Genomic DNA, 24,883 nt, shown 5'->3' on the forward strand with positions numbered 1-24,883 from the left:
TGGCTGACTCCATCTGGCATCGAGTCTCAGGCTGGCTGTCCTCACTCATTCCTGGACATAGGCCAGGCTAACCATGGGAGGAATTTAATTTATGGTTTAACTTTGAAGCAAGAATGATAATAGTTCCTCCATAACACTAATACCCTTCTTTTGCCCAGGGATTGCCTTTGTAAAACTGGTGAAAGACCATGAGAATAAGATTGTAGGAGGGAACTGAATTCTGCTAAAATGGAGGCACAGTTTCTATAATCCCTTACTGCTCAAATGTCATTTGCCCAGAGTTTACAAAATTTGTATCTATTTGCTCCTATAGATAACATCACTATTGTAGAACCTGAGATTGGTCTTTTGAGATGTTTCTCATTCTTTGCATTCTGGAAACCCGCTGACCTCATCCATACCCATGACTAATGGCTCAGCCAGTCACATGGTCCCCACCTAAAGGTGGATTCAAGCACAAACAGATCATTTCCCTCCGCCCTCATGATTCCATCCCCAAACAGTCAGCAGTACCCATTTTTTAGTCCTGTGCCCCTGAAACTATCCTTGAAAATCTCTAACCCCTGATCCACTAGGGAGGCTGATTTGAGTAATAATAAACCTCCATCCTCCTGTTTGGCACACTTGGAGTCATTAAAATATTTCTTTACTGCAAATCACTATCTGGATAAATTGGTTTTGTTTGTGCAGGAGGCCAGAAGAACTTGTCTGGAAATTATAAGAGTGGATGGAGGAGCTGACTATCCCTGTCCCATGGTCTTGTCCACAGATCAGCCTCACAAAAGGACAGAGCCCTGAATGGGGATACAGTGGAAGCTTATTCTCTTAGTGACCTGGGGACATTGGCTCAAGATGAAACTTGGCAGGAGTGGCAACTCCAGGTGATTTCTGTGCCTTTCCTGTTTCCTGGGAGGTGGGCCAGGCCACAGTGTTAGCAGGAAGGGAACAGAACAATTAACCTAGTTAGAGGGAGTGTCTGGGGAAGGCCTAGGGGTGGAGGAAGAAGCTGTGCAGGGCAGGGCTTGCCAGGTAGAATGAAGTGGGAGGAAGATGAGGGACACAGAGAAGCAGAGAGAGGCAGAGACAGCATGGCAGTGAACAGTGGGGCCTACAGTGATTTCAGAGACCCCAGGGACCAGGTGTCCCCAGTTCCACAGGCCAGGATCAGGCCTGAAAACCCTCCAGTGACCAAAGGGCTTCAGAGTTACATGAGATGGGTTGGCTTTAGGGGCAAGAGTTAGTGGGGGATGAAACATGGGTGTCAGCCTCTGAATGACAAGGGACAGGTGAGGCTAGACCTCCTAGGATCCTGCATCCAAGATCCAGTCTAAAGAAGTTATGGATCATTCATTTCTTCATTCAATTCCTTCATTTGTTATGTGAGAGCTCCTGAGTGTGTGTCTCTCACTGGGCCTGTGCTGGTGCGGGGTGTGAGTGGGGAATGAAAACAAGGTCCTCTCTTTTATCCTGTCATGCCAGTGACATGGACACTTTAGGAAACAGGATTTCAGGTTCAGTAATAGGGGTTAAGATCTGAGTGGGAGACCTGGACATGTTTTGCACTGACTCTGACAGTTGAGGCAGGTGATTTAGTTCTGGAGTACAGACTAATCAGCTGACCATTTGCTCTCACTCCTCTGATGTTTGGATGCCTAAGAAGAGAGGATTTGAGCCAATGAATGACTATGGGGTCCTTTGAACCCAAAAAGCCCTCACTTCTGGTGGAGGAGAGGATGGGCCTGTGGCTACAGACAGTCCTCATGTGACCCTGATCTGCCTTTTGTGTTTGTGTGACTCTGGTTCAGTGACTGTGCCTTCCTGTGTCTCAGTTTTCTCTCAGTCAAATAAGGTAAACTGCAAATGGACTGTGGCTTTTCATGCTATATGTGAATAAACTGTAAATTCTTCACAGTCACCTGACCTAATGCTTGGTGCAGTGGAGGTGTTCACACAAACAGCATTTATTATTACTCACTTCCATGAGAGAGCACCTTTATCCACAGATCACTGTGGATAAGCTGCTGCCAGGTACATTTTCTGTCTTCTGTTTCTGCTTCTGGGGACATTAGACTCGCAAAGCAGTTGGCTGATGGCCTATAAAGCTTGTCTTTCTGTCCTCTCCACTCTGAGTGTCAGGTGAAGAAAGCTCTGTCCTGCCCAGATGAGGATCTGAGGACTGAGCCCTGGCAGTGAGCAGCTCCAGGAGACACAGTCCTCAGACGCCTGGTGAATCCTTGGTCCCAGTAAGCCCTGCCACAACCCAGCCTTGGCACAGGCTCCTCAGCTTTATCTGGAGTAAGGATTTAGGGACGGGTCTGGGGTTGAGGCCTCCAGGGCTGAGCTTTTCTGAGAGTATCTCTGGGGGCCTCTTAGGCAAAGCCCTACTCAGTTCTCCAGGGTCTTTCTCAGGATCTAGTTTATGAAGAGGGCATGAGGTGCTTGGCTGAGATTCATCTCTTGCTGAGCACCCTCCCTTCAGACTGTCCTTCCTGTGCAGCAAGTGTCTACAGGGTCTGGAGGCAGGAAAGGAATTCTGATCTGTTATAGTTTGTCTCCTCTGTGTGTGTCCTCCACTAAATGCCAAAACACCAACATGCGACATAATGTAGAGAGGGACACAGGCACCGTCTAGGCCTGACAATCCTGTTGGTGTAAAGTAGAACGGAATCCCAACCCCCAATACCCAGGGATCATGTGGAATCACTCACGGTATAAGGTGAAATGTCCAATTACTCCTTTAGTCTTATCACCTTGCTTTATCATTTGAATGGTGTAGGATCCTGTGTCATTCTTGGTGACATTCTGGATCAGCAGGGATGCATTGGAATATACTGTTTCTCGTCCACTGTATGCAGGCCCAACTATAATTGTTTCAGCATCTATTACATATGATGTAATGTAATGGTGGAAGTCCGTTTTTTGCCCTTTGTACCAGATGTAGGCAATAAGATTCTGGGGCAAATTCTGGACAAGTAGAAGAACATCCTTCCCCTCAGAAACTTTGGCTGGCTGGGCTTCAATTGTGACTTGAGCAGTGGTGGGTGGGTTCCAGAAGATTAAAAGTGATGCTAGGACGTGGAGAGAGCATCAGTCAATATTGCGACGTATGTATGGGGGTGAAAAATGGGACTCTGGGTCCTGAGAAGATCTCTTCAATCTTCAGTCTTGAAGACACACACACACACATACAAACACACACAGCACCCCAGTATGACAGTAGGACACACACATACACCCCTTTTGTGTGTGTGTGTGTGTGTGTGTGTGTGAACTACTGTCCTACTGGGTCAAAGTCAGCAGCATGACCCCCATTTCTTCAACCCTTCTTACCTTGTCATATTTCTGTTTGGAATCCTCTTCCCCAGGGATCTTCATGCCTCCCTCCACACCACCCTCAGGTCCTGCTCACATCAGGGCATCCTTAGACTTCTTTCCTGACACCTCCTTCAGAGACCCTGGATCTTCTATTTCTGACCTTTCCCTGCTCTGCTCCCTCCGGAGCTCTTGTCAACACCTGACCTCACATTCTAGATCTCTTTGCATGTCTGTCTTCCTTCCCATGACAGCGTGAGCTCCCTGAAGACAGGGACTTTTAGGATCTTGGTTGCACCCCAGTGCCTGGAACAGGCTTCAGACTCCTGTAGATGCGAAAGTTCCCAGGTCCCTCCATGCCTGGGATGTTTTTTTTCTTTCACCAGTTGTTGAGGTTTTTTGCTGAGGACAGTGTTTCATGCAATGCTTATGTTTTCATTTGAAGTGTCATCTGATAATCGTTATTATTATCATTTTTCAAAATGTGGTGTCCAGTGTCGATTAACCAGGAGAAAAGAACACTTGAGATTTTCCTACCTCTTACCAATTCCAGTTCAATGTGATTTTCCTGTTTTGACCCCTGTCTCTCTCTGGTGTATTTTCCCCTATCCAGGCTCCAACAGAGCCTTCTTTTCTGTTTTTGTTTCTTCTTTTCCTTTCCTTTCTTTTCTTTCTTTTTTTTTTTTTTTTTTTTTTGAGACAGTCTCATACTGTCACCTAGTCTGTTGTGAAGTGTCATGATTTTGGCTCACTGCAACTTCTGCCTCCCAGGTTCATGTAAATCTCCTGCCTCAGCCTCCCAAGTAGCTAGGATTACAGGAGCCCATCACCACACCTGGTTAATTTTTTGTATTTTTAGTAGAGACGGGGCTTCACTGTGTTGACCAGACTTGTCTTAAACTCCTGACTTCATGATCCACCCACCTCAGCCTCCCAAAGTACTTTCTTCTGTTATTTCTTAGAACCCCATCCTCTCCAGGAAAATCCATCCAATCATTCTGCTTCCTCCTCCTGTCCTCTCCGAGGAAGTTCTCTCCTCACCTGTGAGCAGGAGCTCCTTCCAGGTGATGTGCAGTGTGCAGCGAGGGGCTGAGAGGGGCCCCATGGCCTGTGCTGCCTGTGTGTTCTCCTGTGTGGAGATGAGCCTGGGATCCAGAATCTTTCCTAGCACAGCTGTCAGCTGTGCTGTCCTTCCTCCTTCTGTGCTGGGCCTCTTTCCGGGGCAGGAGCACTTCTCTGGCTCATGGGTGGAGTCTGAGCCCAGGACACCTCTCTGTTCCCTCCCCTCTCAGTCCTGCCTCCTTGTCCCTCCTTCTCTTTTTCCTTTTGTGTGTGTGTCAGGTCCCTGGGAATTGTGGAGGCCTCTGTCTTTTTCAGCAGTGATTCTGTCACCAAACTTCAATGCACACTATATCCAGAAACACAAACACACACACAAAAGAGACACACACGGTCACACACATACCCTGTAGGTTGGGCAAGCACAGTCCTGGGTCTCAGCCTCCTGCTGTCCCAATGGCTCTGGTTTGAGGTGCACATTCATGCCCTTTGCCCTCTTTCATCCTCATCTGGCTCTCCCCTTCAGTGCAGGAGGCTGGAGCTGCACCAGGTTCCTGTCACAGGTACACCCCATTGTGCTGTGGGTGAGCTGTGTGTCGCCTGGTGAGAGGGACCTTTACTTTCTCTAATTGTGTCTAGCTTGGCTGCAGCTGCCAAGGATGGACATTCAGGACCTGGGTGTCCCAGAGGAAAGTGTCCTTCCTGGAGGTGTGCAGGGTGAATCTCTCATGCCTCTTGGGAGGAGAGGCCTGTGCTGGTTGCTCAGTAGGGGCTGTGAGTCCCATGATCAAAGAGACAGTTCTCAGTCACTCTATTGCTCCCTGGGGTCTGGTGGCTGAGCTGGGGCTCAGGGTTTCTCATTTCTTCTTGACCATCTTTGGTGTCCACCAGGGCAGGAGCATCAAAGCCAGGGGATTAGGGACAAGTCATTTTCATTTTCTCATTCCCAGGGACCAGAACCCAGGATTCTGACTCCAGGGCATGGTATCACACCCTGCTGGTGTCCATGAATGTCATGAGTGCTCATAGTGTCATGTTGCCTTGGCATTCATTTTTTAAGGTGTATGTTTATTTGCCTCACATCAGAGGCAGGCCCTGCTCACCATGGTACTTTTCCATACTGTATCTGGTTCAAGTGGGTCCAGTTGTTGACCAGAGATAAAATCTTAGAGTCATCTCTTCTGCTTGGTGTGCTGGGCTCCCCTCTCTCCAGCTGCTTTCTTTAAACTGATAAATCCGATATTTGCCCTCACATTTAAAGTGACCGCTTCTCAGTCACAGCATGATCTCCTGGTCCCAGTGTTTGCTGCTTGCTTTAAACACATCCATTAAAACTCCCTGCTGGAAACCTGTCAGATAACACCTGAACTTACTAAACACATTGGCTTACCGGTCTCTTCTCTCCTCCCTGCCTGGGCTCACTGATCTCTGTATCTGTGGTCTCCAGGTGTGCCGAGTGCTCCCCAGTGTCTGTAAGTAGTAAAAACACTTACACTTTCACGTTGTGGTTGTATCACTATAGCCTCACATGCCATCCAGGGCCTGACATCAAGGCTGCCCTATGGGACCTGTGCTGGTTGAACCCTTGCTGGAGCTCTTGTTTTGGAACCTCTGCTTCTGGGCACAGGAGCTTCCAGCTAACTTGATTGAAAGAGTGATATATGTCATTGAAAACACTGGTTCAGATGATGTATTCATGGGCTTCAGCTGCCGTAACAAACACCTTAGCCTGGGTGAATTAAATAATGGAAATCAATTTTTCACAGTTCTGTGAATAATGTGCTATACTAACCATTTCAAAATGTGTAATCAGGTGGAATTAGCCACATACACAGTGTTCAGTTACCATCACCACTATTTTTCTGAGAAAATTTTTATCATTTTAAACTGAAACTTTGTATCTTTGAAACAATAATAACTCCCTGTATTTTCCACCCTAGACCTTGATCATCTCTACTCTGTCTCTATGAATTTGCCTATTCTTGATGTTTCATATAAATGGAATTATACATATATGCTATTTTGTTTCTGACATGTCACTTAGCATAAGGTTTCCAAAGTCCATGCATGTTCCAGCGGATGTCAGAGCTTCATTCCTCTTTATGGCAGATTAACATTCAGTTGTATGTGTGACCACATCTGTTTATTCATGTGTTGATGAACACTTGGATTGTTTTCATATTTTATCTTTTGTGAATAATGCTGCAATCAACATCCTAGGTAAGTACCTGTTTGAGTCCCTGGATTCAATTCTTTGGGTATATACCTAGGAATGGATGTTATTCTGTATGAGAATTCTATGATTATCTTCTTGAGGAGCAGCACAACTGTTTCTCCTAGTGGTTGTACCTTTTTATAATCTCACCAGCAGTGCATGAGGATTCCAAATTCTACATAAGGCTTTCACTTGTTATTTAACATTTTGAAAGAACGGTAGCCATATTTATAGGTGTAATGTGGTATCTCATTGTGGCTTTGACTTTGTGTGTTCCTAATGACTAATGATGTTGAGTTTCTTTTCATGTTCCTCTTGATGATTTGCATATCTTCTTTGAAGAAAAGTCCATTTGAGTCCTTTGGCCCATTTATATAAATTGGGTGGTTTGTCTTTGTGTTTTTGAGTTGTAGCAGTTCTTTATATATTCTGGGCATGAAACCATTGTCTATGTGATTTGCAACTGTTATGTGTCATTCTGTGTTTGGTCTTTTTATTTTCTTGATAATATCCTTTGATGCATAAAGGCTTGCGTCTTTAGCCCAGTTTATCTGTTTTTCCTTTTTGTGTCTCATGCATTTGGGTCATACTTGAGAATGCATTGCACATTTGAGGTCATTAAGTTTTACCCCTATGTCTTTTTCTAAGATGTTTTTATGGTTATAAATCTTATAATTAACTCGCTGATCCATTTTTAGATAATTGTTTGATATGGTTGGAAGTATAGTTCTCTAAGTTTATTGTTTTGCATGTGGTTATCTAGTTGTTTCTGCACCGTTATTTGAGAGGATGATTGTTCCTCCATTAAATTATCTTGACACCCTTATGCAAGAGCAATGAACTATGAGGGTGAGGGTTTATTTCTGGACTCTCAACTGTATCCCTTTGGTCCCTATTTGTATTCTTACGTCAGGAGCCTCTGTTTTTAATAGTTGTAATGTTTTGTGAGATTTCAAATAAGAAAGTTTAAGTTCTGCAATTTATTTTTGCAAAATTGTTTTGGCTCTTTCAAGGATACTTTTTTGAAAAGCAAGGAGGCCAATGTTTTGCAATTAGAAAGCATTTTCTGTCTTCTTTTGACTGAAATTTTGCAGTCTAGGGATCTTTTCAGGAATTTTATCAAAGTAGGTAAATTATCATCACTTCCTTTGCTGAGGAACTGTGTTAAAATGTGAGTTGAGGAATTGAGAGACCCTGGAAGCACTTACCCATGTGGTGAGGGAAAGTGAGCTCCATAATGAGGGACACAGAAAACATTGCTTTGGGGCACAATGTTGTCAGGTTAGCTGTGTACATCACTCAGTAGAATGAAAACAGCTGAGACTCAGAGAAGCCAGTGAGGTCTGACTCTTAGAAGCCAAAGACCAGCAGGTGGATGTCCTCAGGGGCAAATGGACTGCACTGGTACCCATTGCAGTGGAGTGGAAAAAGGTAAGAAGCTTTAGATATTCAATTTTCTCACTCAGCTCTTCAGCAGGAGATTTGGGCCCTGGGCTGATACTGTTCTGCAGCAGGGTCATGGTAGACAGGAATGGCTGCATATCAGGCCTAAGTCCATGTCATCCTGTCAGGCATTGCCTCTGAAAATGGAGAATTTTGTTCAGAGGCCCATCCTGGGCACATGGAAGGAACCATTTTATTAAAATTTATTTAAGAAAACAGTATGCACGCTTTATTCTTCTAGAATAATTATTAAGGTGATGTTTTACAATGTATCTCTTAAAGAAATTGTGAGAGTCATCTACATAATATATGTTTTGTGTTGTCTTTTCTATAATTGCAGCTTTCATATGTTCTTCTAGAAACCATTTCCTTTGCGAACACACAGGCAGTATCTCTGTGTTCATTTCTACTGGGAAATCTTTATGCAGGGTGGAGAGAGTCACATTTCCTAATGAGAGATGGAAAGCATCTAACTACCAAAAAAAGTGTCTAGATGCTGCTGGTAATGATCATGGGGCTGCAGGTGGAGATCAGTTTAAGGAGGTGTCAGGGAAAGTAATTTTGACTGTCTCTCTTTTTTTTTTTCCAACAAAATCATGGGTAGAAGCCACCACCTGGACCCACCACATGTTGAAATGGATGAGGGACAGAAATAGAGCTCAGTCAATTAAGAAAGAAATCCAGGAGTGGGCAAGAGGTTTGAGAGGTCGACGGGTGTGAGAGGTGGATAGGTGAATGGTGAGAATGTTCAAAACATCTTCTTTCTCCATAATAAGAGAACATTTATGCCCCTGAGCCAGACAGTGTCCAGGCCAGGAGGAGCAGGATATTGTCAGCTCTCCTGGCCAAAAGTGAGACTCCAGCAGTGTCCAGTTTCTTGTTCCAATTTGGGATTTATTCCTATTTTAAAAATGGTCCAACAGTATACAATTTTGAAAATACACAAAAATCCCTATGCTACCATTCATAGATAACCAAGATGGCCCTAAGATGGTGAGAGAATCAGAATGGTGTTTGGGTTTACTTTGTGTATTTTTTTCTCCCAATATCTACAGAATTCCCTACATCCCACTTTTTAATGTAACCCAGTGGGTGTCATTCCCTTTCGCAGTTCCAGACCTTTCCGGTTCACGGTTACAGACCCTTGGAAAACCCACACCCTTTCTGCTGTGAGGTACAGGCAGCCATGCGGCATCACCTCTAAACATGCCTTCTGGGACATCAAATTACTGAATAAGTAAATGTCCTTTCAATAGATATTGAAGACCTCCATTTTACCCATCTCACACTTGTAATTCTTTTACCAAGAGGTGATGGGTTTTAGTGCTGATTTGCTTTTATAGATTAGTGTAGATTATTGCTTCTGCCAGGGGCAAATTTTTCATTCAGAAAAGCATTTGGCAAAGCCTGGAAACATTGCTCTTTGTCAGAGCTGGGAGAGGGAGTCCTGCTGGCCTTGAGCAGGAAGAGTCCCCAGATAGTGCTGAACATTCTAGAGCTCACAGAGCCCCACCAGCATGACCACTACAAAGTTCAATGCTGAGGAGAGGTGGAGAGCCCTGATGTGCCTCCCCTAGCTTCCCTGGAGCTTTTTACCTTCTCCTTCCATCAGTCTCTACCACTTTCTCACCTCAGCTTGCTCCTTGAGCCTTAACGCCCTCCACTTGAACTTGCCCTTAGTTTAAGACCTGCTGTAATCTCTGGACTTCCTTGGCCCCTTTCTGATCCTTAGCAGCGTGTCCTCTAGAGGGAACCCTCACCTTTCCTGGAGCTTCCCAGGATCCAGAGGCCCCTGCCCTGTTTGGGCACCAGGGATATGGCCGTGTGCCTGTGTCCCGAAAGGTCCTGTCACTCAGGACATTTGTGTGAGAGCAACTGAGGTGATATTACTCTCCCCTACTTTTCTTGGAACATAAAAATTTGTACAAATCTTGTAGAGCAAAATTTCTTAATGCATGTCAAAATTTTAAAAATATATATTTTTGCCTCCCAAACTTTACTAGGAAAAATTTATCACAGTCCCAGTCATAAAAAATGACACCTAATCAGGGTTATTCACTGTATTGTTTGTTTAACAGCAAAATATTGGGAACAACCTAGACTTTCACCAGCACAATGCTAATTAAACAGGTTACCTTATGTCTACACAACAGAATATGATGCAGCTGCATAAAGAGTACAGAATCTTTCAGCTATTCGTATGGAAACACCTCGTTGTTCTATTTTAATTATAGCGTTTAAACATCACAGAATAAGATGCAATTTTTGTAGTAGATCTGACCTTAGTACATTATTTTTACTGGTTTTTTTTTTTTTTTAATTTAAAGAGAGAGTGTCTCACTCTCATCCCGAGCTCGAAGTGCAGTGGCGAGATCATAATTGACTGCAGCCTCAACCTTGTGAGCTCAAGAGATCCTCCTGCCTCAGCCTCCTGAGTAGCTGCAATCACAGGCACGTGCTACCATGCCTAGCTAATTTTTTGTTTGTTTCTGTAGAGATGGGGTTTCACCCAGGCTGGAGAAATCCCACGCTGGTCTCATACTTCTGCGCTCAAGTTATCTGCCCACTTTCACTCCCAAAATGCTTGAATTAAAAGCAAGTGTCACCACAGCTGATTCTGCCTTTTTTTTTTTTTTTTTGAAATTGGACTGCAGTCTACTCACTCATTTCTTTCCCCATCAGGTGATTTCTATTTTTCCTCTATTTCTCTACCATATGTCAATGCCAAAATCCAGATGTATTTGCTTTTGTTTAGAATTAGATTTTTTTTTTTTTTTTAGAAGAGAAACCTTAGGGATGGTCTCATAGCTGATTTTCACGATTCTAATCTTCACTGTCTAAGCCATAGGTTTTCAACTCCGAATACTGATTAGAGTCACTTGTAGGTCATTAAAGCCTACAAATGCCTGTACTATCCCTCAAGCATATCTGATTTGTCTGATGTGTGGTGTAGCCCAGGGATTGGTTGCTTAAAAATGCTTTCAAGGAAAAGGGTCATTTTGCAGTGGAGGAACTTTAACCCAGTGATCAAAGTTAACATCCCCAGTAATAAGAGATAACGACATCTTAGGGCATTCTAATATAATTGATGGAGAAGGTGTAGAATCATCCCTGTGGCATTCTTGTACAAAGTGTATAACCTGAGTTTAATCATGAGAAAATATTAGAAATGTCCAAACTGAGGGTCATGCTACAAAATAAGTAACCAATACGCTTCAAAAAGGTGAAGCTCTTAAAGGTAAATCCTAACTTTCCCAGATTAAAGGAGACTGAGAGAAGAGTACAATGAAGAGCAATGTGTGATACTAGATGGGATCCTGGTCCAGAAAAAGGACATTAGTCAGAACATCGAGGGGATTTGGATAAGGTCTGTACAGGCATGCATTTGACAGTGTTAATAATCATTTATTGATGTTTCTTGTTAGGTGCATATCTATAATGTTAATATTTGGGGAAGTTGAATGAAAAGCATATGAGGACTTTGCCTATTTTTGGAACATTTTAGAAAGTCTGAAATTATTTCAAAATTAAACATGAGAAGAAAAGAAAAGAAATATAGATCTTTTAGATATTTCTATTAAGTTTCCAAAGTTGAAGATCATTTCCCAACTTATCTTGCCTAATACTGGTCAGGGTAATCTTCCTGGAAATGCTGTTTGTCACGTTTGTGACCTTCTCAAAGCTTTCCAGTGACTTCTCTTATCTGTAGGATGAAGTTCTCATTATGTAGGCTGCCATGCAGTGTCCTCATAAAGTGGCCCCAATCTCCCTTTTTTTTTTTTTTTTTTTTTTGATCTGTGTTGAAAGACCTGACCAACATTTTACTTTCTTATGGCCAAACTTGTTCTAGTTCTTTCTTGCTTGTATAACGCCCTTCCCTGTCTTTTCAACTGTGGGACTTCATGGTGGGAAATGTTTTAGAGGAAAAATTGTAAAGATATTTATAGGAAATAGTCACAAACCTTCTTGGAAGTCTGGGGGTTTTCATAGCTTCAGTGAAAGGTTTGGCTGAAGGCAGCTGAATTATCTTAAAAGCTTAGGGCATAGATATACAGGAATGTAGAGGAGTTTATCTAAATAGCTTGTTTACTCAGGTGGTCCTAAATCCAACATTTAATCTTATACTCAGGGGAACTATTCTGGGGGAGGTTGGCAATGTCAATTACCTTATAGTGGTGTTTACTCAAGACCTTTGTCATTTAATCTGTACTAAATAAATGCAAACTTGCCTGGCTGATCAGGGCCAAGGCTGTTAACTCTTTACCAGACCCTTCTTGGTATTGGTGAGTGATTTGGCCACCTAGCCTGCTCTTTCACTGGATATTTGTGTCTGAGTGTATTTGTTCCTCCATTGCTGGGTCAGGGTCTGCTGGTCGGACCCAGACAGTTGGTGCCTGGTGTGAGGACCTTGCATGTTGGTTCCCAGGTCTGAGGTATAGCTGCAAATAATTGCCACAGAAGCCTCGAAAACTAAGGTGAAGACTATGCGGTTGGTAAGTCAGTAAGTCAATAAGTCAGTAAGTCAGTAGGTCATCGGTGCCCGCTTGGGATCTCCAAGTTCGAGGGAATTGTTCAGGGTAGGGTTTAATAATGGGACAACAGTTATCAGCACAACAGAAGCAGTATCTAAAAGTATTCAAACAGGTGCTTAAAGCCACTGGAGCCTTGGTTTTGCAGGCTCAATTAAGGGACCTAATGCAAACTGTATCACTTAACCCATGGTTCCTGGAAGAAGGTAAGAGAGACATAGAGCTTTGGGAACAAGTGGGAAGAAATCTTTTTGTTGTTGCAGTTGTTTTTTCTTTTCTTTTCTTTTTTCTTTCTTTCTTTCTTTTTTTTTTTTTTTTTTTTTTGTGAGACAGAGTCCTGCTCTGTCACCCAGGCTGGAGTGCAGTGGCACAATCTCGGCTCACTGCAAGCTCCGTCTGCTAGGTTCACGCCGTTCTCCTGCCTCAGCCTCCTGCATAGCTGGGACTACAGGCACCCATCATCACATCTGGCCAATTTTATGGTATTTTTAGTAGAGATTGGGTTTCACCATGCTAGCCAGGATTGTCTCGATCTTCTTACCTCATGTGCAAGAGCAGCGGGTCCCAGTATAATCTTTAATGCTATGGGCTTTAATGAGGGCGATTCTGGTCCCATTATACACAGAAGAGCCTAAAAAAGGGAAGGAGAAGGAACCATCACCTACTTTACCACCTCTGAGTCCCTCAACCCCACTATCACAGGGCCAAAATAACAAAGAGGAAAGAGAGGTTTTGCCTGAGTCCCCTGCTCCAATAAATAAGAGAAAAGAAGGCATACACTACAGCTATGGGACCCTGTCTTAAGTAAGCAGCATTAGAAGGGGAGCTTTTAGCTTGCTCGGTGATGCAAAATCAATAAGGCAATCAGGTGTATGTTTATAAAGAGTTAAGAAAAGGCATTAGAAGCGGAAGCAGTCCAGCCCAGGGGGCGGCAGGTATAAGGAAAGGCTCAAGGAGAAAAACGCTTATAGTGTCCAAGCTGACAAGGTCCGCCCAGGATGGCAACCTCCGCCCAGCGGTGGCAGGAGGGAGCGGGGCAGACAAAAAGCAGCACAGACAAAAAGTGGCGCCTATGCAAGCACAGTGCGACCACTGCCCAGGATCTGTTTCGCTGCCCTCCAGCTCCACGGGCGGCTCATGGTAAAATTTCATGTGTTCCTTTTATACAAGGAACATCTCAAATTATAATTCTCTGTTAAAATTTAAGTTAAATTTAAATTATAATTATGGCCACTGTTTTTCCTCTACTACCCCTGATGTGTGTCTCTCAAAATTTTAATTGGGTAGAACAGGGACCTCTGAAGGTAGAGAAATTACAAAGAGCCCATGAATTAGTTGAGGAACAATTAAAAGCCGACCATATAGAACCATCTAACAGTCGTTGGAATTCACCCATTTCCTCATTCCCAAAAGTCTGGCAAATGGAAACTTTTGCATGACTTATGTGCTATTAATACTAACCTACAGCCTATGGGACCCCTTCCCGCATGGCAATTCGTCAAGACTGGCCTATAATTGTGATTGACTTAAAAGATTGTTTTTATACTATTCCTTTCACAGAACAGAACAGAGAAAAATTTGCGTTTACATTATCAGCTATTAATAACGAAAGGTCAGCTTGCCGATTTTATTGGAAAGTGCTTCCTCAGGGAATGCTGAATAGCCTGTCATGTATCAGTAACATGTAGATCAGCCTTGCTCCCCAGTGGAAAAGAATTTTGTAATGGCAAGATTATTCATTTTATGGATGATATATTACTGGCAGCCCCAAGAGAGCCAGCAAGTTTAAGTTTATATGCCTGTGTCATAAAGAATACACAGTTGGCCGGATGCTGTGGTTCACGCCTGTAATCCCAGCACTTTGGGAGGCCGAGGCGGGTGGATCACCAGGTCAGGAGATCGAGACCATCCTAGCTAACACGGTGAAACCCTGACTCTATTAAAAATACAAAAAAGTAGCCGGGCATGGTGGCGTGCGCCTGTAATCCCAGTTACTCGGGAGGCTGAGGCAGGAGAATGGTGTGAACCCGAGGGGCAGAGGTTGCAGTGAGCTGAGACCGTGCCACTGCACTCCAGCCTAGGTGATAGAGTGAGACTCTGTCTTCAACAACAACAACAAAAAATCTGAAAGTGTTACAGTAGGTAGCTGGTCAGACATGAGCAGCCAGGAGAGATCCTTCCACCACCCCCATATTAGAAATGGCAAGTGATCATCACCAGGTGATGGTCAAGTCAGTTGCTTGTTAACTGTCTCTCTAAAGTAATAATTGACTGCAGGTAGTGCCAGGGAGATACAGTCTCACAATAGATAGAAAAGAGCGGAAACAGGTGATCAGCTGCTTCCCGATAAGTTCTCAGAAGTTGAGCCAGTGGGCTCAAACATATGCACTAAGAGGCAGCATAATAGAGTTTTCTGGTATGTGACCTTCAGGGCCTTTTTTTTTCTTTCTTTCTTTTTAAATTTTAGAATTTTTTAGGAACGCTGTTTTTAAATTTTTTGCCATTTTATTTTATTTTTAAATCTATTTTTCCATACATTTTTGGAGATTTGGTATTTAATTACATAAGTTCTCTAGTGGTGATTTGTGAGATTTTGGTGCACCCATCACCAGAGCAGTATACACTCAACTCAATTTGTAGTCTTTTATCGTTCACCCCCTTCCCACCCTTTTCTCTGAGTCTATGGTATCATTCTTATACCTTTGCATCCTCATAGCTTAGCACCCACTTATGAGTGAGAACATACAGTGTTTGGTTTTCCATTCCTGAGTTACTTCACTTAGAATAAGAGTCTCCAGTTTCTTCCAGGTTGCTAGGAATGCCATTAATTCATTCCTTTTATGGCTGAGTAGTATTCCATCATGTATATATGACAATTTCTTTACCCACTCATTTATAGTTTACGTTCCCACCAGCAGTGTAGACGTGTTCCCTTTTCACCGCTTCCACATCGACATCTATTACTTTCATTTATTTATTTTTGAGATGGATGGAGTCTTGCTCTTTCACCCAGGTTAGAGTGCAGTGACAAGACCTTGTCTCACTGTAACTTCTGCCTCCCAGGTTCAAGCCATTCTTCTGCCTCAGCCTCTGGAGTAGCTGGGATTACAGGCATGCACCACCTCACCTGGGTAATTTTCTTGTATTTTTAGTAGAGACAGGGTTTCACCATGCTGTGCACACCGGTGTCAAACCCCTGACCTTAAGTGATCCACTTTTTCATAGGATTGTTTGTTTACTAATCTGTTTGAGTTTTTAGTAGAGACAGGGTTTCACCATGCTGTGCACGCTGGTGTCAAACCCCTGACCTTAAGTGATCCACCGGTCTTGGACTCCCAAAGTGTTGGGATTACAGGTGTCAGCCACTGTGCCTGCCCAGCAACTGTTATTTTTTCATTTTTTGATTATGAACATTCTTGCAGGAGTAAGGTGGTATCACATTGTGGTTTTGATTTGCCCTTTATTTCCCTGATCATTAGTGATATTGAGCATTTTTTCATATGTTTGATAACCATTTGTATATCTTCTTTTGAGAATTCTTTATTCACATACTTAGCCCACTTTTTCATGGGATTGTTTGTTTACTAATTTGTTTGAGTTTCTTGTAGATTCTGGATATTGGTTATCTTTCAGATGTATAGATTGTGAAGATTTTCTTTCACTCTGTGGGTTATATGTTTAGTCTGCTGACTGTTGCTTTGCTGTGCAGAAGCTCTTTAGTTTAATTCTCACCTATTTATTTTTGCTTTTGTTGCGTTTGCTTTTGGGTTCTTGGTCATTAACTTTTCGCCTAAGCCAATGTTCAGAAGGATTTTTCCAGTGTCATCTTCTAGAATTTTTATAGTTTCAGGTCTTAGTTTTAAGTCCTTGTTTCATCTTGAGTTGATTTTTGTATAAGGTGAGAGATGAGGACCCAGTTTTATTTTCCTGCTTTGGCTTGCCAATTATTTCAGCACCATTTGTTGAATAAGGTGTCCTTTACTATTTTATGTTTTGGTGTTCTTTGTCAAAGATAAGTTGGCTGTAAGTATTTAGGTTTATTTCTGGGATTTTTATTCTGTTCCATTGGTCTATGTGCCTATTTTTATACCAGCACCAAGCTGTTTTGGTGACTTTGGTCTTAGGGTATTTTTGCAAGTCAGGTGATGCGACGCGAGCAGATTTGTTCTTTTTGCTTAGTCTCGCTTTGGGTGTGTTGGCTCTTGTCTGGTTCCATATGAATTTTAGAATTGTTTTTCTAGTTCTGTGAAAAATGATGGTGGCATTTTAATGGGAATTGAATTGAATTTGTAGATTGCTTCTGTCGGTGTGGTCATTTTCACAACAATGATTCTATTCATCCATGAGGATGGGGTCCATTTTCATTTTTTGCATCATCTATGATTTCTTTCAGCAGTGTTTTGTAGTTTTTCTTGAGGTCTTTCACCTCCTTGTTTAGATATATGCTGAGTTATTATTTCTTTAAAACTGCTGTAGTAAAAGGGGTTCAGTTCTTGATTTGATTCTCTGCTTGGTCACTGTTGGTGTGTAGCAGAGCTACTGATTTGTGCACATTAATTTTGTGTACTGAAACTTTGCTGAATTCAGTTATCAATTTTAGCAGCTTTCTGGAGGAGTCTTTAGGGTCTTCTAGGTATACAATTATATCATCAGCAAGCAGCATCAGTTTTACTTCCTCTTTATCAATTTGGATGCCCTTTATTATCGCCTTGTTTGATTGATTTGGCTAGGACTTTCAGTACTCTGTTGAATAAAAATGGTGAGAGTGAGCGGCCATCCTTGTGTTGTTCCCCTGCGGAGAGTGATGCTTTCAACTTTTTCTCATTCAGCATTATGTTGGCTGTGGGTTTGTGTGCCAATTTTGATGAGCGTTTTAATCATAAAACGATGCTGGATGTTGTCAAGTACCTTTTCAGTGTCTACTGAGAGGATCATGTGATTTTTAAATTCTGTTTATGTGCTGTTCCACATTTATTGTCTTGTGTATGTAGAACAATTCCTGCATCCCTATTATGAAACCTACTTGATCATGGTGGATTATGTTTTTGATATGCTATTGGATTCAGTTAGCTAGTATTTTGTTAAGTTTTTCTGCATCTGTGTGCATCAGGGATACTGGTCTGTAGTTTTCTTTGTTATGTTTTTTTCTGGTTTTGATATTAGGGTGATACTGGCTTCATGGAATGATTTAGGAAGAATTTCATCTTTTTCTAGCATGTGGAATAGTGTCAAATGAATTGCTACCAACTCTTCTTTGAATATCTAGTAGAATTCAGCTGTGAAACAATCTGGTCCTGGAATTTGTTTTGTTGTTAATTTTTAAATTATCTTTTCAATCTTGCCGCTTTTTGTTGGTCTGTTCAGGGTTTTGAATTCTTTCTGATTTAATCTAGGAGGGTTTTATATTTCCAGGAATTTATTCGTCCCCTCTAGGTTTTCTAGTTTATGCACATAAATGTGTTCATACTACCTTTGAATGATCTTTTGTATTTCTGTGGCGTTGGTGGTAATAGCTCCCATTTCATTTCTAAATGAGCTTATTTGACCTTTCTCTCTTCTTTTCTTGGTTAGTCTTGCCAATGGTCTATCAATTTTATTTATTTTTCCAAAAAGCCAACTTTATATTTTATTTATATTTTGTATTATTTTGTTTCAACTTCATTTAGTTCTGCTCTGATCTTGGTTATTTTCTTTCTTCTGCTGGGTTTGGGTTTGGTGTGTTCTTGTTTCTTGAATTTCTAGAAATGTAACCTTAGATTATCTATTTGGGCTCTTTCAGTCTTTTTGATGTAGGCATTTAAAGCTATGAACTTTTAGCACACTCTGCAGATTTCCAGATGTTTTGATAGGATGAGTCATTATTGTTCAGTTCAAAGAATTTTCAAATTTCCATATTGGTTTCATATTTGGCCCAACGATCATTCAGGATCAAGTTATTTAATATGCATGTGTTTGCATGGTTTTGAAGGTTCCTTTTGGAGTTGATTTTCAGTTTTATTCTACTGTTGTCTGAGAGAGTACTTCATAGAATTTCAGTTTTCTTAAATTTATTGAGACTTGTTTTGTGGCCTTCATATGGCCTATCTTGAAGAAAGTTCCATGTACTGGTGAATAGAATGTATATTCTGGGTTGTTGGGTCGAATATATTGTAAATATATCTTAAGTCTCTTTGCTCTAGGGCATAGTTTAAATCCACTGTTTGTTTCTTGACTTTCTGTCTTGATGACCTGTCTTGTTCTGTCAGTGGAGTACTGAAGTGCCTCACTATTATTGTGTTACTGTCTATCTCATTTCTTAGGTCTAGTAGTAATAGTTACATAAATTTGGGAATTCCAGTGTTAGGTGCATATATATTTAGGATTGTGATATTTTCCTGTGGGACAAGTCCGGTTATTATTATATAATGTCGCTCTTTGTCTTTTTTAACTGCTGTTAGTTTTTTCTGATATAAGAATAGTTACTCCTGCTCACTTTTGTCGCCATTTCCATGGGGTATCTTCTTCTATCCTTTTACCTTAAGTTTATATGACCCTTTATGGTTAGGGGAATCTCTTGAGGGCAGTAGACACTTGCTTAGTGAATTATTATCAATTCTGAAATTGTATATCTTTTAAGTGGAGCATTTAGACCACTTACATTCAATGTTAGTATTGAGATGTGAGGTACTGTTCCATTCATCCTGCTATTTGTTGCCTGGATACCTTGGTTTTATTCATTTATTTATTGTATTTTTGTTTTATAGGTTATGCGTTGATGTGTTTCCAGGATTTGTTTCAAGATTTGGAGCTCCTTTGAGCAGTTATTGTAGTGCTGGCTTGGTAGTGGCAAATTGTCTCAGCATTTGTTTGTCTGAAAAAGTCTGTTATCTTTCCTTTATGAACTTTAGTTTTGCTGGATATAAAATTCATGGCTAATAATTTTTATAAGGAGGCTGCGGATAGGTATGCATGCTCATTTGAGGTGTTCTTCCATTATTGAAGATTACTAAAATCACATGGGTTGAAAAGCATTTGGGTTATTTACTTAATTGATTAGTATGCATTTATTTTTATATTTATTTGATACCATGTCTAAACAGTATATAAACACAGGTATGGACATATACATATATGTGATACAACATAGAACATATACATGTGCACATAAAGATAGAGGGATGACAGAAATACTTTAGATTTTTGAGTTTAAAACTTTATGCATGAAACCCATAAAACTCACTTTAAAAAAAGCTGTTGGATTTGAATTGTGGTTTTGTAAATAGAAAAAGTTACAATTTATCTGAGGAAGCCCTTGCCGAGTTTTAGAGAAAGTAGGTAGTAAATTTACATCTCAAAGAAGAGAGAGAAAGAGAGAGAAGGAATTTGGGTATGTTCAAGGAGATTAAAAATAGATGCCAAAGCAACATAAAAATGATAGAAATTTATAAGAGGATTTTATTAGGAGACCAATTTTATTGACATACATAGCTTTTATTTTGGTCTCTGTTTTCCAACTCTACTCCAGGAAACACACTACACAGGCTCCCTTCCTAAGTGCTCGTGGGCCACTGCACATGCAGACAGCCCACTTTAAGGGAAGAATCAGGGGAGAAGAGATGCAGACCCCAGAATTATTCCATCATACAAACACCTAAGTCACAGGTCAAACCACACACCTGAAATCTCATCACCTGTTTGGCCCTGTTTTCAGTGTACTTTACTTTCTTTAATTTCTGCTCTAAAGCTTTTAAATAAACTTTCACTCTTGTTGTGAAACTGGCCCCAGTCTCTTCTTCTGCCTTATGACCCTTAGTTGAGTTCTTTCTTCTGAAGAAGCAAGAATTGAGGCTGCTGCAGACTTGTACAGATTTGCTGCCATTAATATACTTTAGTGCCATTCTACATGATAGAATATGTGTATATTCTTATATTTATACATATATATATATACACAACATATATGTATTCATAGAGGCCTTGAATCTACACTCTTGCTGCACTTTGTGTAAAGAATTCAGGTATAAGACTAAAGCTTATTTTGCAGTTACGTTGGTCCCATATGATTTCCATTTCATAAAAATGGGAAACAGGAGGGGAAAACTGTTTTGCAGAAGAAAACAACAGCACAACAGTTATTAAATTTTAGGTGTGTTCGAACTCTTCGTGCGCTCTCTTGTTCCTCGGGCGCTCTCCTCGCTGGCCTTCTGGCTTTCCCATGCCCTGCTCTGAAGAGACACCCGCCATTTCACCCAGTAAGCGGCCCCGGCCTGCAGAGGAGGGCGGCATGCAGCTCCGCTTTGCCAGGCATTCCAAGCACGCCACTGCCCCCACCCGGGGCTCCGCGCGGGCTGCGGGCTACGACCTGTACAGTGCCTATGATTATACAATACCACCTATGGAGAAAGCTCTTGTGAAAACGGACATTCAGATAGCGCTCCCTTCTGGGTGTTATGGAAGAGTAGCTCCAAGGTCAGGCTTGGCTGCAAAACACTTTATTGATGTAGGAGCTGGTGTCATAGATGAAGATTATAGAGGAAATGTTGGTGTTGTACTGTTTAATTTTGGCAAAGAAAAGTTTGAAGTCAAAAAGGGTGATCGAATTGCACAACTCATTTGCGAACGGATTTTTTATCCAGAAATAGAAGAAGTTCAAGCTTTGGATGACACCGAAAGGGGTTCAGGCGGTTTTGGTTCCACTGGAAAGAATTAAAATTTATGCCAAGAACAGAAAACGAGAAGTCATACCTTTTTCTTAAAAAAAAAAGTTTTTGCTTAAAGTGTTTTGGTATTTTGCACTTCTGTAAACTTACTAGCTTCACCTTCAAAAAGTACTGCATTTTTTACTTTTTTTTTTTTTATGGTCAAGGAAGAGATCATAAAAAAATAAAACACAAAGCTTTTTGTGTTTGGATCAAAAAGAAACTTTGTTTTTCTGCAATTGATGGTTGTATGTAAATCTGCTTTGTGGTGACCTGATGTAAAGTGTCTTCTTAAAATCAAATGTACATCAATTACAGATTAAAAAAAAAAACAACCTGTATTTAACTCAAAAAAAAAATTTTAGATGTGTTCATTTTTTTTTTTTTTGAATTTTGTTATTTACCTACAATTTGGACTGAATCCTAAATTTTTTCCTGGGTACAAGTTTCAAAACTAATCGTTTCAGAATTTTCTTCCATTTCTCTTCCATTTTGGTATATTGTAAATTAAAACTGTGCTTTTAAATTTTTTATCATTTTTTAAAATTACACTTTTAAGTTCTGGGACACATGTGCAGAACCTGCAGGTTTGTTACATAGGTATACACGTGCCATGGTGTTTTGCTGCACCCACTAACCCATTGTCTACATTAGGTATTTCTCCTAATGCTATCCTTCCCCTAGCCCCCCACCCCCCAACAGGCCCTGGTGTATGATGTTCCACTCCCTCTGTCCATGTGTTCTCATTGTTCAACTCCCACTTATGAGTGAGAACATGCAGTGTTTGGTTTTCTGTTCCTGTGTTAATTTGCTGAGAATGGTGGTTTCCAGCTTCATCCATTTCCGTGCAAACGACGTGAACTCATCCTTTATTATGGCTGCATCGAATTCCATGATGTATATGTATCACATTTTCTTTATCTAGTCTGTCATTGATAGGCATTTGGATTGGTTCCAAGTCTTTACTTTGTGAATAGTGCCACAATAAACATATGTGTGCGTGTGTCTTTATAGTAGAATGTTCTATAATCCTTTGGGTATATACCCAGTAATGGAATTACTGGGTCAAATGGTATTTTTTGTTCTAGATCCTTGAGGAATTGCCACACTGTCTTCCACAATGGTTGAACTAATTTACACTCCCACAACAGGGTAAAATCGTTCATATTTCTCCACATTCTCTCCAGCATCTGTGTTTTCCTGACCTTTTAATGATCACCATTCTAACTGGCGTGAGATGGTATCTCATTGTGGTTTTGATTGGCATGTCTCTAATGACCAGTGATGATGAGCATTTTTTCATATGTTTCTTGGTCACACAAATGTCTTATTTTGAGAAGTGTCTGTTCATGTGCTTCGCCCACTTTTTGATGGGGTTTTTGGTTTTTTTCTTGTGAATTCGTTTAAGTTTCTTGTAGATTCTGGATATTAGCCTTTTGTCAGATGGATAGATTAAACCTTACAAGCTGAAACTAGATGGCTTATGTAAACTTCTGGAGAAATCATAGCAACTTATATATAAACAACCTTTATGCCTGCTGATGTGTAGACTACACAAAAGGTACACATAGACACTGGGTTCAGACTGCAATCCAGAGAATTGTGTCAGATTGCAATTGCAGTTGGGAGACGCTTCAGAAACTCTAGAAAAACTAGTCTATAGACTGCTCCAGACATTACAGGTGAGCCAACATACAACTGAAAGGTTTGGAGCGATGTTTGCCAAACAAATTGCTCTAATTGAAGCAGCAGTTGTGTGACTTTAATAAGGTTCCACGATTATACTGTCCCCTTTTTGCTGTGATTTCCCTTTGCCCTTTTCTGATTTGACTTCATCCCCTTTTCCATGGGATGTGACTTCTCCAGAATGAGTCTTCCTAGTCATGTAGGATCAGATGAAACATACAGCCACAAAGGTCTTCTACATGCTTTCTCTGAGAGCTTTTGAAGAATTGGGGTGCCACGTGTGCTGTCACAGGCCTGTAATCCCAGCATTTTGAGAGTCCAAGGCAGGAGGATCACTTGAAACCAGGAGTTTAAGACCAGCCTAAGCAACAAAGGGAGATCACCTCTTTACTAAACAAAATAAATCAAATTAGCTAGGTGCAGTGGTGCATGCTTATAGTCTCAGATACTTGGGGGGCTAAGGTAGAAGGACCGCTTTAGCCCAGGAGTTCAAGGCTGCAGTGAGTACACTCTAGTCTAGGTGACAGAACAAGAGTGTGTCTCTTAAAAAGAAAAAAAAGAAAAAAAAAAAAAGAAAGAAAAGAAAAAGAACGGCGTAAACAGGAAAGCCAAAGATCTCAGTCATCTCTAGATGATTGCCTGAAGAGATTGTTTTTTCTTGGCTTCAGAACATTTCAAGATGTATATTTCTTTGCAAAAGAAAGACACGCCAATTGTAACTTTATTATTTTCTGAGGCACAGAAGAAAGAGAAGATTAGATCAATTGCTTTTCTGCCCACTACATCTCTTCCTACCTGCCTTCTATCCTTTAATCAAATGTATAAATGCTAAGCCTCCTGAAACATCTTCAGAGAGAACACAAGCCACCGAGGTTTTTTGCAACTCATGTTTTTCCAGGGTGCACCTTCAAGCTATGGCTCAATAAAATTCAATTTTTTCAAGACCCTTGACTCAGTCAGTCATTCTGGATAACCTCCATAAGTCCTGCAAAGCCCTTCAGTAATCTATTGTCTGTCTATGTGATGTGTACCTAGGTGAGTGAGGTGTTCATGAGTCAAACACTCTTCTTCCTTTTCTGCCTTTCCCAACCCTACAACTCAGTGCCGTGTGCTCTCATCTGACACCAGCTCCCATGTTGTTTGTATTGGTCTAAGAAAGCAAGACCAGGAAGGGCAGGTTGAGAAGGAAGTAAGAGGCCAACACCCATGGAACGTGGCAGGTGAGGCTGCCATTGCTCAAAGCCACACTCCCTGGGTGCATTTTATGAATTTTTCTGGATTTGGAATCTTTTCCCTGTGTGTCTATCTAGAAACTCACCCTCCTTCTACTTTCTTCTCATTACACTTTCTGTTTCTAGTGCACTTGTTTATGGCCAGAGAATGGTCATGCAAATAGTTGACAATCGAATAAAAATTGACTTTTTTGAGACTTGGAACCTGGCCTTTCTTTTTTCGAAAAAAGATTGAAGTTTCTAAAAGCTAGCTTTTATGCAGGGCTGTGCAGTTGTGAGTGTAGTGTTAGGGAACAGGTGCATAAGTGAAGGATGAGACAGAAAACAAAATGCTGGCTGTCAAATCCTGAAAGCAAATGGGACAAAAATCATTTTTGAAGGTGGATGTCATTCAGGAGACTTTGTAAATCTTAGAGTGCCCTCTCACCAGATGAAGTGGAGGATGAGGTTAACTTATAGAGTTAGGTGACAGTGGGCACATACTTCTCTGCCATAGTTTATTTTTAATCTGTAAAAATGGGGATGGTGGCACTTAGGATTTTTTTGTCAGGACTGTAGCTACATGAAAAGCTCTTAGGATAGTGCCTGGTGCATAGTGAGTGCTACATCAGTTTGTGAGCTCTTATAATTTTGGGAATAGGCAAAAGTGCCACCCTGGCCATCCAGAGTGTGGAGGTACTTTCCAGTCAGGGTCCAGGCAGGCCAGCTGGAGATAAAACTGGTTAGTTG

The 24,883-nt window shown here is 41.2% G+C and overlaps 1 protein-coding gene and 1 pseudogene across 2 annotated transcripts in view; one reads left to right on the forward strand and one right to left on the reverse strand.

The window, feature by feature from the left end:
* Positions 1-4,417, reverse strand: part of LOC114675609 (pregnancy-specific beta-1-glycoprotein 7-like) — a 40,732-nt gene extending 36,315 nt beyond the window's left edge. The window contains exons 1-2 of the mRNA XM_077983053.1: positions 4,354-4,417; positions 2,709-3,068 (exon numbers count right to left, since the gene is read on the reverse strand). Coding sequence (XP_077839179.1) covers positions 2,709-3,068; positions 4,354-4,417 — 424 coding nt within the window. The remainder of the gene's footprint in view (positions 1-2,708; positions 3,069-4,353) is intronic.
* Positions 4,418-20,737: 16,320 nt separating this feature from the next.
* Positions 20,738-21,459, forward strand: LOC144337528 (deoxyuridine 5'-triphosphate nucleotidohydrolase, mitochondrial pseudogene; annotated as a pseudogene). The gene has a single exon (XR_013410727.1). The product of XR_013410727.1 is annotated as a deoxyuridine 5'-triphosphate nucleotidohydrolase, mitochondrial pseudogene (transcript).
* The last annotated feature ends 3,424 nt before the right edge of the window (positions 21,460-24,883 follow it).

Source organism: Macaca mulatta, chromosome 19 (genome assembly GCF_049350105.2).
Source record: "Macaca mulatta isolate MMU2019108-1 chromosome 19, T2T-MMU8v2.0, whole genome shotgun sequence".
Taxonomy (NCBI): Eukaryota; Metazoa; Chordata; class Mammalia; order Primates; family Cercopithecidae; genus Macaca; species Macaca mulatta.